The 14485-nt window shown below is 42.3% G+C and overlaps 1 protein-coding gene across 1 annotated transcript in view; it reads left to right on the top strand.

The window, feature by feature from the left end:
• The first annotated feature begins 1275 nt into the window (after window positions 1–1275).
• Window positions 1276–14485, top strand: part of aoc1 (amine oxidase copper containing 1) — a 30450-nt gene continuing 17240 nt past the window's right edge. Inside the window, exons 1-2 of the mRNA XM_039753826.1 lie at window positions 1276–1422; window positions 10934–12490. Of these exons, the coding sequence (XP_039609760.1) occupies window positions 10948–12490 (1543 nt within the window). The 5' untranslated portion in view covers window positions 1276–1422; window positions 10934–10947. The remainder of the gene's footprint in view (window positions 1423–10933; window positions 12491–14485) is intronic.

Raw genomic sequence — 14485 nt, 5'->3', positions numbered from 1 at the left:
GCGGACGCCCCCTCACGGTCTGGAGGAGGCACAAGCCCTCCTCCGGTCCTGCTGGGCGTCCCGGCCGGGCTGATGCCACAATAGATAGATAGATAGAGTGAAAGGCACTATATAACAGATTGTCCATCTGTCTGGGTGTGTAGTTACCAGCGAGTCTCACAGGGCTAGTGCATAGTGGGCATATAAGTTTCCTCTGAAGCAGAGAAGGGTGGGCAAAGGGACGAAGCAGCAGGGAGATACCACCAAAGTGCCCCCTAAGTGTTGTGCCTGTGATTGCTGATCCCTGACTTCTCCCGTAGTGTCGCCTCTTCAGACAGCTGAGCCAGTGTGTGAGATTTAATGTGTTTGTGATTAGTAGACCAGTGGTGTGCCTTGGGATGTTTCTGGTTACAAGTGTGCCACCACAGAAAACACGGTGGGAAACACTGGATTATGTATTTATGGACTAATTGGAAGCTCTTCACTTTTGGACGCTATGTGTTTAGCTTTTTCTAAATTAAAGTGCCCAACACTTTGCACCAACCCCTTTCTGACTGTGTGTGTCCTCATGTGCCAGGCTCTTCCCCGGGTGTGTTATCAATGGTTTCGGGTTCTGACCTGGACCGTCACACAGGGATGCTGAATAAAGATTTGCTTTGCCTCACATACAGTAAGTTATCATGTTGATCTTTCTTTATGAAAAGCACTGGATCAACTAGCCACTGACTGACTGTTTTATAACACAAAAGGGCATTGCCTGTTGTTTGTATTTCGAGGCAGGGTGATTACAAACCAAATCTTATGGCACAATTAATAGTGTTACACTCTACAGGCACAACTTTCAAAGAGAAAAACAACCCATTATTCTTTTACAATGAAGTTTTCCACAGTAAACACGATTATAAAGATATGGTACACGTGTCTCCGTAGATTTTTTACAGCAGGGTTATAAAGTGACTTGTTGAGGACCCAACCAACTAGGAGCCTTGGGCGTGATGGTGCCAAGCATAGGGGGTGTTAGCACCAAATGCATCCCTGCATGATCGTGTGCCAAGGTGATGCTCTCCTCTGTAGCTCACGTAAATGATCTGAACTTTTGCAATGCTTGTTTAACGTTCTACGAAGTTTAAACAAACATGATAAGTTTATAAAGATTAATAATTTACTAGAAAAATTGGCCGTGCAGACCTTAACGCTAGTGTGATGTTGAGTTATTTAACTGTGGGCGGCTTATCAATCGGCTCTGCTTCTTCAGCGTCAGTGCAATAAAGGAGTGAAAGGGGAGTGACCGCCGCACAAACAAACATGGGCTCGTGTTCATAAAACAAAAGCATCAAGACGGGAGCCCACGAAAGCCACAAGCAAGAGATTAAAGGCACCAGCAGTCGTGTTAAGGGCAGCGAGTCACCTGAGCAGCAGACTTTCATCTTAGGCGGCCAGCAGGTAAGGAGATTTACTGTGTATGTCGTTAAAAGGAGCGTGCCAGTCTGATGTCACCTGCACAGATATTCTATTTTATGTGCCAGGTGCATGAACTGTAGCTAACTTTCAGAACTATGATGATCATATGAAATAACCATCAGATATAAAGCGTTGCTGAATTGTTAAAGTTATTGAGTAGCAGAGACAAGGGCTCCCTCCTCTCTTGTTCCAACTTTTGAAAAGTAAAAAAGCTTTTAATCCGCTGGAGTCCCGCCACTCAAACCCAATAAAACAGCAGCTTCGGCCAGTGCGGCAGACTTCACACCGCGACACACCTCGGGGGCTCGGCAGAGGCAGCGCACAACCGTCGCCTTTCGACAGGGCTGTCAGCTTTTTATTCATTCATTTATTTATTTACTCATTTCTATATTGCACTTCACAAAATATTCTTCATTACAGCTTTGCAATATTTTACAATTTTGCTCTACTTTACAACTTTACTTTGTGAATTATTCCCAATAATTTATAAAGGAAAATTATTGCCAGATACATTGCTTTTCAGTGTTTTAGAAAAATAATTGAATTAATTATAAGGAATTATTTCAGTTTTTTACTTTCATTCTGAATGTCTGAACATTATAATTTTCAGGTAGGAAAATATATTATATTATATTATATTATGTTAGATTATCTTACCCTTCATTTCATTTTCCAAACCCACATATCCAGAGTGTATTCAAGATATTATGTTAAATTATATTAAACAGTATTATATAAAATTGTTTTATATTGTATCATACTATAGACAAATAAGTAGATAGATAGATAAATAATGAAAGGCACTATATAATCAATAGATAATGAAAAGACACTGCATAATAGATAGATATGAAAGGTACTATAAGATAGATAGATAATGAAAGGCACTATATAATGATAGATAGATATGAAAAGCACTATATAATAGATAGATAGATAGATATGAAAGGCACTATAAGATAGATAGATAATGAAAGGCACTATATAATGATATATAGATAGATAGATATGAAAGGCACTATATTATAGATAGATAGATAGATAAACAGATAGATAGATAAGGAAGGGCACCATACAATAGCCCTCCACAGCAACTCCCCCTATCGGCACCCAGAGAACTCTGCTGGGCTGCCCTACAGGATCACTATTCCCAACATGCTTTGCAGATACAGGAATAGGCACAGTGGTCCAGGAATGCTCTCATGCAGTATGCTGGTGGATCAGATGCTCTATGGAGGCATATTCCTCCCCGTCCATCCATTATGCAGGCCTCCCTATCAGGTAAGGGTATGGAGTTTATATTGGCTGGAACGTCTGTCACAATAGAGAGCTAGATAGTTAGATATGAATGGATAGGTATAGATAAAAGGCAATATACAGTATACATTAGACAGATACTGTAAATAAATGGACGGATAACTCATTTTAAAAATATGTAATTTAAAATTATCTATCTATCTATCTATCTATCTATCTATCTATCTATCTATCTATCTATCTATCTATCTATCTATCTGTTATATAGTGCATTATCTATCTATCTATCTATCTATCTATCTATCTATCTATCTATCTATCTATCTATCTGTCTCTGAAATAAAAAAATAGTAAGTGGCAATAAAGAAATAAAGGAAGCAATGAAACAGTTATGGCCATAATTAAAGTGTGGCGGCACGCTGGCACAGTCATAGCGCTGCTCCCTTTCAGTACGGAGACCGCTGTTGGTGTCCTTCCTTCCTGACTATTACACGGAGTCTGCAGGTTTTCTTCGTGTCTGTGTGGGTTTCCTGTGGGTGCTCCAGTTTCGTGCCACCGTTCAAAGACTTGAGGGTTTGGTGATTTGCCCAGTGCTATGTTTTCCCTGCTGTGTCTGTGTGTTTGTCTGTGTGTGTGTTTGTGTTTTCCCCCTGTGATGGACTGGCGCCCTGTCCAGAGTTTATTTCTGCCTTGCTCCTGATTCTCGACAGGGTGGTCTTCAGCAGCCCACACAACCCTCGTCTTGATTAATCAGGTTAGAAAAAAAACATGATGATTAAATTAAAGAATAAAGCAATCAAATTCAGAGTTGTGAATTATGGGATATAATTATTATACAGTGTGGGGTACAGCCCTGACACAGACAGGTAGACATGATGTTAATCACCACACACACGTTTATTTACAATATTATTTACAAATAAGTGCATCAACCCAGTGCCGCAGCACCAATCACCCCTTCAAGTCCAGGCCTTCTCACAAGGCCTTTCTCTTCTCTGGTCCGCCTCCACTCCGCTCCTCTCCTCTGAGCTCTGTCCTCTTCCACCCGAGTCCAGCCTTGAATGAAGGGAGGCGGCCCCTTTTATGCAAGCCCGGATGGGCTCCAGGTGCTTCCCGACACTCCTCCGCAGACACTACCCTGTGTAGCGGAAGTGCTGGCTGTGCACCTGGAAGGACTCCGGGTGTCCCCAGTCTTCTTCTCCCCCAGCCACACCCGGAAGTGCTGAGGTCCAGGGCTTCGAAGGCAGCGGGGCGCCCCCTGGTGGCAACCAAGGGCCCCTACAGGGTTGAGCTTCCAAGCTCCCTACCCATGGTCCCCAAAGCAACCAGGGTGGTCGCCCCCACATGGTCTGGAGAAGGCGCAAGCCCTCCTCTGGTCCTCCTGGGCGTCCCGGCCGGGTCGCCTCCCCAGTCGTCTCTGACAACAGAATAGAATGTAATGATCTGAAGCATCTGCCTTCCCCCTTATTCCAATGATGTACAGTAAATATTTGAACTGCACATAAATGCAAAGTGCTCGGAAAACAGAGATTTTGCTTAATCATCTGTCATCAGACTTACTGTACATGTCATCCGTCTTTTACGCATCGTTGCAAATTATTTTTTGTGATTGAGAAAAAGATGCTTATCAATTAAAGAATTATGAGTCTCCAGTTTTCTTAAGATTTTTCTTTACATATTCATTGACTATCTCAAGTTGACCTGTGTAAAAGTCTCAGGTGGGTCAGCCATTGGGTGGTCTGCCAGTCTTCTTTCCACAATTATTTAAAGATCTTAGTTCAAGTCGAGCGGCTAATGTCCCCAACTCACAGCTCCAGAGTCCTAAGTTCAGGCCCCCAGCATTCTCTTTGTGTCCAAGTGGGATTCTTGTGGTACTTCTGGTCCCATCCACATTCAGAAGTCCTGTAGTTTAGCTGTTGATTGAGGGCCTTGTATGAATGAATATGAGTTTGGCCTGTCCAAGCCGTTTGGCGCCTTCAATCTTTTGTTAACAGGGTGGGCACCAGGTCCAGTGACCCTTCATGAGATTAAATAACTGAATATATTCATAGTGCAATCACTAGGAAGTGATGACACCGTCAATTATATTTTTAATTCCAGACATGACACAATTTTTATAATTGGTAATTCTTTGTAATCAAATGCAGTTACACCTATCCTGACGTTAGTCTCTCAGACCCAGGCACATAATACACTACCTGTCAAAAGTCTTACAATACCTCAGTTTGTCCAGTTTTTTTCTTCAAATTGGAATGTAATGAAATGAATGACCCTAAATGGTGAAAAGGTAAGCACTAAACTGCCAGAGCTTTAAATTTAAAGTTCAGGTTAGCAAAAACTGAAAAAAAAGCAAATTTCAGAATATTACAAATGGGTCGTCTTCACAACTATAACTACACAACCAACACATATTCTGCAACAATTAAAGCAAATGAAGCCTTGCAAACAATTTCCACAAGTGTCCCAACTTGTGCTGATTACTTAAAAGCCCTCTGTGTGGCATCTACAGTGGATAAATCAGAAAGTAAAGGCCATTTGGAAATGATGCAGTAACCTCAACAGATAGACGCTAACGCAGTACAACATGTTTGAGATGGCTAATGGGTAGTTTGAACATGCATAGCCCAGCACAGCACTCTGCCATTAGTCTAGCTGAAGCCGTGTCAAATGAAGGTGGATGCTCTGCTGTGGGATTGCACCATTGCTGAACTGTAGTGAGACTTGTTTGGGCAGAGGGAGTGAAACCTTCTAGAATTCACCAAATGATGCTAGCTCATCATGCAAGTGAAATCAGCAGGACTCAACCAATGGGTAGAAAGGTTTAGAACAGTAATAACTAACTGATGAAGCTCGATCTGATCTCATCTTCTATCAGCATCAAGCACACAAGTCCACATCGACATGGTGAACGTCTTCATCATAGAACAAGTGTAACTGACGAAGCTCAATCTGACCTGATCTTCTATCAGTATCAAGCACACAAGTTCACATCGACATGGCGAATGATTCCATCATAGAACAGAGGGAGTGAAACCTGCTAGAATTCACCAAATGATGCTAGCTCATCATGTAAGTGAAATCAGCAGGACTCAACCAATGGGTAGAAAGGTTTAGAACAGGTATAACTGATGAATCTCGATCTGATCTCATCTTCTATCAGCATCAAGCACACAAGTCCACATCCACATGGTGAACGTCTTCATCATAGAACAAGTTTAACTGACGAAGCTCAATCTGATCTGATCTGCCCTCAACATCACGCCCACAAGTCCACATCGACATGGCGAATGTCTTCATCATAGAACAAGTGTAACTGGCAAAGCTCAATCTGATCTGATCTTCTATCAGTATCAAGCACACAAGTTCACATCGACATGGCGAATGATTCCATCATAGAACAGAGGGAGTGAAACCTGCTAGAATTCACCAAATGATGCTAGCTCATCATGTAAGTGAAATCAGCAGGACTCAACCAATGGGTAGAAAGGTTTAGAACAGGTACAACTGATGAAGCTCGATCTGATCTCATCTTCTATCAGCATCAAGCACACAAGTCCACATTAACATGGTGAATGTCTTCATCATAGAATAAGTGTAACTGACAAAGCTCAATCTGATCTGATCTTCTATCAGTATCAAGCACACAAGTTCACATCGACATGGCGAATGATCATCATAGAACAGAGGGAGTGAAACCTGCTAGAATTCACCAAATGATGCTAGCTCATCATGTAAGTGAAATCAGCAGGACTCAACCAAGGTTTAGAACAGGTATAACTGATGAAGCTCGATCTGATCTCATCTTCTATCAGCATTAAGCACACACGTCCACATCAACATGGTGAATGTCTTCATCATAGAACAAGTGTAACTGGCGAAGCTCAATCTGATCTGATCTGCCATCAACATCATGCAGTTTTTCCAGTTTTTTTCTTCATATTGAAATGATGACCTTAAATGATGACTGCCAGAGCTTTAAATTTAAAGTTCAGGTTAGCAAAAACTGAGAAAAAAAAACAAATTTCAGAATATTACAAATGGGCCTTCTTCACAACTATAAGGTCACAACCTACAGTTGTTCTGCAACAATTAAAGCAAATGAAGCCTTGCAAACAATTTGCACAAGTGTCCTAACTTGTGCTGATTACTTAAAAGCCCTCTGTATGTCTTAAAACAGTCAGAACAGACTGTCACTACACCCTCTGAAGTACGACTTGGACAATATTATACTGTAGAAAGTTGTCAATTCCGGTGATAATGGTAAGAAAATGGTAATTAACAAATGAAATGTGACAGAGCATTGTCACTCTTAGAAGTGTAGGCCTTTTATTTAGAGAAATTGCAAAAAAAATAAATAAATAAATCAAAGTGTCTGTGAGTCCAGTCGTGTCCTACACAATTCAGAGGCAACTGGACTCTGAAAGAGACTCTGATAGGCTGACCCAAAGTCACGAGCCAATCAGAAGACGAGTTTCTGAGGGTCACCAGCCTGTGTGATCACAGGTGCCTCACAGCACAACAGCTTAACAGTGCGGGTCGACAAAAGCAAGCATCAGTGTCCTGTGAAGAGGAGACTTTGTCCAGTCTGCAGTCGTCCACAGGCTCTATTTTGTCCATTAAAGAATGGCTTTCTTACTGCTGCAGCACAAAGTCTCATACCCGATCGGAGCCTGAACGCTCCAGGTCCCGATTATTTATTTAAAAACTGCGCTTCGCCGCGGCCCTCTCATCCCAACAGTCTCATCAAATAACTAAAGTGAGGTACTTAGTAGAGGTCACCGTCTAATTGTAAATGTCAAACCGTACTAGAATATAGGCACTGTGCTTTAAAAACATAGTACGTGATGTTATAAAACCAGGGGTGTCAGCGAGCCCCAGACCGCAACACGAACACACCTTCACAGTCCCGTGTTCAAATACTGGAAGGTTTTATTATAATTACCTCCAAAAAGTGATACAAGCACAAGCAGAAACACAAACACAGGGCTTCCTCTCCACAATGCTTTCCTTCTCCCTATTGCTCTGCCCTCCTCCACTCAAGCGTTGCTCCACTACCTCCCAGCTCCAACTCACCTGGAAAAGGGAATGTGGTCCCTTTTATTACAGAACTTCTGTGCCAGTGTGACTTCCCGATGAAAGCACTTCCGGGTCGCATGGAAGTCCATTACTATAGGGAGCTTGTCTCCCTGCAGCGCCCTCTCGCCGCACCCAGTGACCCCAGATGGGCTGCTCTGCCTGACTACATATCCCGGCATTCCATGCTGATTTCCTACTGTGTACTGACCTCCGGGGCTGCTGCCATCTAGCATACTGGGGGAGTAAAAAACCTCCAGTGACGTCTTTCTTTTCCAAGTCTCGTCCATCCCTTTTGGTTCTTCCTTCCTGTTCTGATCCCTCCTTCCTCCCTGGCTGGGATGCCTATATGCCTGTTGGGAGCCTCCCGCACGGGTAAGGAACCATCTCCTCTTCTGGCCGGGATGTCCGTCCAGCCCATGTAGCATCTACAGTGGATGAATCAAGAAGTAAAAGCAATTTGAAAATGATGCAGTAATCTTAACGGATAGAAGCTAATGCAATGCAACATTTTTGTGACAGCTAATGGGTAGTTTGAACATGCATAGCCCAGCACAGCACTCTGCCGTTAGTCTAGCTGAAGCCATGTCAAATGAAGGTGGACACTCCACTGTGGAATTGCACCATTGTTGAACAGTAGTGAGATTTGTTTGAGCAGAGGGAGGGGAACCTCCTGAAATTCACCAAATTATGTTGGCTCAGCATGGAAGTAAAAACAGCAGGACTCAGCCAATGGGTAGAAAGATTTAGAGCACGTGTAACTGATGAAGCTCGATCTGATCTGATCTGCCATCAACAAAATGTCCACAAGTCCACAAAAACATGGTGAATACTTCCATCATAGAACAAGTGTAACTGATGAAGCTCGATCTGATCTGCCATCAACATTATGCAAGCAAGCCAATATCAACATGGCGAATGCCTTCATCACAGAACAAGCGTAACTGATGAAGCTCGATCTGATCTGCCATCAACATTATGCAAACAAGCCTACATCAACATGGCAAATGCCTTCATCATAACAAGTGTAACTGATAAAGCACAATCTGATCTGATCTTCTATCAACATCATGCCCACAAGTCCACATCGACATGGCGAATGTCTTCATCATAGAACATGTGTAACTGATGAAGCTTGATCTGATCTGATCTTCTATCAACATCAAGCACACAAGTCCACATCAACATGATGAATGCCTTAATCATAGAACAAGTGTAACTGATGTAGCTCAATCTGATCTGCCATCAACATTATGCAAACAAGGCTACATCAACATGGCAAATGCCTTCATCATAACAAGTGTAACTGATGAAGCACGATCTGATCTGATCTTCTATCAACATCATGCCCACAAGTCCACATCGACATGGCCAAAGGTGACTTACAGCATTGCTTCCACTTCTTGTGTTTTTCCAATTGGAGCACAGGCAGATGAAGTGACTTTCTTGTGGTCACACAGTGGTGTCAGTAGTGAGATTTGAACCTGCAATCTCAGGGTTTGGAGTCCAACATCTTAACCAGTAATTCTGATCTAACTGGAACACAGCGAGATATGAGGGACGTTCAAAAAGATTCTGCACTTTTCTAATACAAAGGACATGACTTTTCTACATAGTCATCTTTGTTTGCGATGCAATTTTTCCAGCATCATACCAACTTTTTAATATGCAATTACTACTTCTCCCACCTTCACTGTTTCCAACAAAAATATAAAACTGCGGAAATTTTTTGAACATCCCTCGTAAATTGCAGTAGCTAATAGTATGATTCAGAAGCAAGGACTACATTTTGTAATCATATTAAAGTATTTTATTACCACAAACAACTGTCCATGCATTCCATCATATATCACCTAACACACAGTGCAAATATTTTGAAATTGTAAAAATAAATAAATACAGGGGGTCCTCGGGTTACGACACAGTTCCGTTCCTACAACAGTGATGTAACCCGAATTTTGGTGTAAGTCGAAACACACCCTAGCCTAAGTCACTTACCTATCCTAACACATTTGCAAAATCATAATCTAGAACATAAAAACACAACTAAGCCACAGAAAAAGGAAAAGGACATAAATATACTGTACTGTAGGAACAGAAAAAATTAGTGTAAAAAAAAAATCCTTACCTTTATTCCTTCTCACGTCTTGATTTTTTAAAAGTTTTTATGGGAGTGAGCGTTGTAAACTCGAAACGTTGTATGTCGAGATGTTGTAACCCGAGGACCCCCTGTAAATAAATAGTATGTCAAGATACTATTTGGGAGACCTGAGGTCATTGTGTGTCTTTTGCTGAGGTCTCTGCCGAAGCTCAAGACGCTGGAGAGAACACCCAGGTGTTATTTTCCTCAGGAGAAATTTCTGAGAAGCTGGAGACTGTGAACGCTAGGTGGCACTGTTGCCCCTTTAAACCCAACAGACAGATGCTCAGGACACCGGGTAAAAGCACTAAGAAGATCTTCAATTCTTTTTTCTTCTATAAAAACTGCCTCCAAGCACCACAGCCACACTAAACAAGCAAGTAATTCTCAATTCTCAATAATAAATACAACTCTCTTCTTCTTCACACCTCCCAGCAAGCTTCATTCACCTCCAACTGACTCTGGCTCGCCTGCTGGGTCTTCAGCAATCCTTTAAATAGTCCTTGACCCAGAAGTGCTTCTGCTCTTCCGTCCACATGACTTGTCAGCATTTCTGGGTCAGACAGACAAATTAAAGTTCTTTAATCAGCCCGGAAGTAGTTTCAGGGCTCTTGTCCTTGTGACTTCCTAGTACTTCCGGGCTATAAGGGAAGCAAGAATCCCCCGGTCTTTCCGCAGCACCCCATGGCAGCACCCACGCCACCCAAGAGGGCTGAGATAGCGAACTCCAAGTCCTAGGATGCCCTGTGGGAATCCAGGGCAACGCTATACTCCAAAGGGAGCTACCATCTAGCATCTTGGGGGAGGCAGTGTCCTACAAAAGCTGCCTTTCCTCATCCTTTCATCTCAGGAGCATCCCGCCACTTTATTTCTTTCTGATCTCATTGTTGTCTGGGAGAAACCAAAAAGATATTAAGGAGATCTCTTGTTTGATTTTTCTCTCCTAAGGGCTAACAAATGAGCTTTAGTTGGCCTTTATTAAGGTTCTTTAAACTTCATTCCATTGTACCATTTCTTTTGTAGGTCTCTGATTGGAGATGTGGCAGCACTTAGTCGTAAGCATGGCTCTGTTGTCCGCCACAACAGCAATTTGTCACCCAGCTGAGAGAGAGCGGGCCAGGCAGGGGGCCTCGATCTTTGCCGATTTAAGTGCACAGGAATTGAAAGAGGTGAAAAACTTTTTGTTTTCGCGTCCAGATCTACGTCTCTCTTCAGTGAGGGAGGAAAACCTAAAGAAAAACAGCATTTTCTTGATTGAGTTGCACGTTCCCAAGAAGAGTGAGGCTCTCAGAGCGCTGGACAAAGGCCATGAGAAGCCAGTACGCCAGGCCAGAGTAGTCATTCAGTTCGGCGACCAGCCTCATCCAAACATCACCGAGTATATTGTTAGTCCACTACCCAATCCCACTTGCTTGAAACCTCGAACCTTTAAATCAAAGCAGTCCATTAAGTTTGAATCAAGGCCTATCAGCTTAGTGGAGTACAAACATTTGACGAAAACCCTAAAAGAGGTCACAGAAAAAGCATACCGAATCTTGATGGAAAGCTCTGGATTTTCCTTCCACAACTGTACTGACAGATGCCTGACTTTCTCCGACATTGCCCCACGTGGTGTGGAGTCAGGAGAGAGGCGGACCTGGATAATGCTGCAGAAGTTCGTTGAAGGCTACTTCATTCACCCAGTAGGATTTGAAGTCATGATCAACCACAAATCCTTGGATCCGTCTGAGTGGTTTGTAGAAAAGGTCTGGTACAACGAGCAGTACTTTGACAGTGTGGAGGAACTCGTTGAGAAATATGAGAGGGGGGAGGTTCGGAAGGTCAAGCTTGGTGAACATAATGATGAAGACCTCTTCTCCACCTATATACCCCGTGGTGAGAGAAACACTCCAAACAACATCCATGGGCCCAAGACGGTGCTACCTCAGGGACCACGGTATCGAGTGGACAACAATTTTGTTGAATATGCAGGCTGGTCGTTTGCATTTCGTGTACGCTCCAGTGCAGGCCTACAACTGTTTGACATTCGCTTCAACGGAGAAAGAATAGCCTACGAGATCAGCCTCCAGGAGGCGTTGGCCTTCTATGCCGGAAGCTCACCTGCCGTCATGCAAACAAAATATATTGACGCCGGCTGGGGAATGGGAACTGTGGGCTATGAGTTGGCTCCTGGTATAGACTGTCCCGAGGTTTCTACCTTCATCGACCTTTATCATTTCTATGACACAAATCACCCAGTTCGCTACAAGAATGCCCTTTGTATCTTTGAGATGACGACCAACACTCCTTTGCGAAGGCACTACAATAACAACTTCAGAGGCGGCTACAACTTTTATGCCGGCCTGGAGAACACCGCTCTAGTCATTCGGACCACCTCAACCGTTTATAATTATGACTACATCTGGGATTTCTACTTTTATCAGAATGGGGTGGTGGAGTCTAGAGTCAGTGCAACCGGATACATTCACTCCCAATTCTTCACTTCTGACGGTGTGAACTATGGTAACAAGGTGTACAGCTACGTCCTGGGGAATCTGCACACCCATCTGGTCAACTACAAGGTTGACTTAGACGTAGCAGGTAAGGCCTCTCTGCTTGTTCTTCATGAATCCTTCGTAAAGGCTGGCAGTGTGACCTAGTGGGCTAGTAGAGCAGAGCGACCGGAAACCACTTGGTTCCAGCTTCATGTCCGAGGTGTAATTCATGAATAGTGTGATCTTCCGTGAAACATGTAAAGGGATACTCTGATCAAAAATGATATTTTTTGTTATTTGTTTCTTACCCCATGTGGTTTTTAGTCTTTTATCTTCTCACGTATGCCTCCTAGTTCCCTAAGGAACATGAGGCTGTAGTGGTTTGTAGTGAGGCCAAGAAAAATTTTTAATGTTGTGTTTTCATGGAGAACTGTTAGAATGGGCATCTATGGAAGGTAATGCTGGACAACAGGAAGCAATATAACAACATGTTGTATACTCAACATGTCATGACATCCAGTTGTATGTTCCAAACATGTAAAAATCAAGCGTTTTTTTGCAAAGATATATGTCAGAGTAGTACATGAACAGGAAACGGACTCACGCAGGAACGAGCTTTTGAATCGAAGACAGGGCTCTTGACCAGTGAATGTGGAGGGAGAGGTAGATCTTGAAATTTCAAAACTTCCTATGGTGTGGTCTGTTCAAGCCATCCCAACAAAAAATGGAATTGTCTGGAAGAATAAGTGTGCTAAATTTCAATAAAATTGGTCCATAAAGAGCTGAATTGTTTTATGCTGACAGAAGGACAGAAAGGCAGACAGACATGACTATCACAGTAGGTGCTTCTCACATTTCATGTGAATGAACCAAACAAGAATACGAACAGGACTAGTAACACACAGTCTTCTGCAACCGCCATAGACCAGCACTAGGATGTTCCTTTCCGACTATGAAAGCGAAATATCATTTCTGTTTTCTCCACATTTTTCAAAATGACAATGTTGGGTAGGATTGGATTTTTGTGGGCCTCAGGGCCTTGTGATATGCACATATACTGGAAAATGTTTTTCTGTAGGTAGTTGTCAAACATCCAAGGAGTTTCTCTCAGTCAGGCCAGTGCCACCATTAAGTAGAATCAGGCATTCGCTTAGGGCGAAGGTCATAGGGGTGCGATCCAGCCGCACAGGTTAGCTGCCGAACAGTCACTTGGCATACTAATAAGCTTGGCATAGGGCACAAAACAACCTAACATCGGCACTGCTCTCAGTTTGTCACTCAGTCAATCAGGAAGATGTAGCTGAAGCTGAAGATGTCTCTACAAAACATAAAAAAATAAAAACTACTGGCCGGGTGTGAACCACAATGCCTCTTACTTGCAGTCAGACATTCGTGCTGACGACTGATGACCAGCACTGAGACTGCCCTCTGACATTAGATGTGAAACATCACAACAGCTTTATAATTAAATTATTAGTGTTATATTTTATATTAGAAATAAATTAGCAAGTTTGGACTAATATAGGCCTCAGGTCCATGACATTGATCCATTAGTGAAAACTGGTTATCTTTAGGCTTCTACAGATTGTGGAGAATTTCTTATCAGTCAGTCAATCAGGGAGATATAAGGTTATACTTACTGTATGCTGTATAAAAACACACACTGTAGAAACATACTGTGGATAGATGTGAAAGACACTATATGATAGATAGATAGATAGATAGATAGATAGATAGATAGATAGATAGATAGATAGATATGAAAGGCACTATATGATAGATAGATATATAGATAGATAGATAGATATGAAAGGCACTATATTATAGATAGATAGATAGATAGATAGATAGATAGATAGATAGATAGATAGATAGATAGATAATGAAAGGTAATATATGACAGATAGATAGATAGGAACAGCACTATATAATAGATAGATAGATAGATAGATGAGAAAGGCACTCTATGATAGAGAAATAGATAGATATGAAAGGCACTATATGATAGATAGATAGATAGACAGATAGATAGATAGATAGATAGATAGATAGATAGAGAGGTAAAGGCACTTTTTAACATAGATAGATAGATAGACTAACA

This window comes from Polypterus senegalus, chromosome 5, assembly GCF_016835505.1.
Source record: "Polypterus senegalus isolate Bchr_013 chromosome 5, ASM1683550v1, whole genome shotgun sequence".
Classification (NCBI taxonomy): Eukaryota; Metazoa; Chordata; class Cladistia; order Polypteriformes; family Polypteridae; genus Polypterus; species Polypterus senegalus.
Note: the sequence above shows the minus strand (reverse complement) of the source record. Positions and strands in the feature narration are given on the sequence as shown.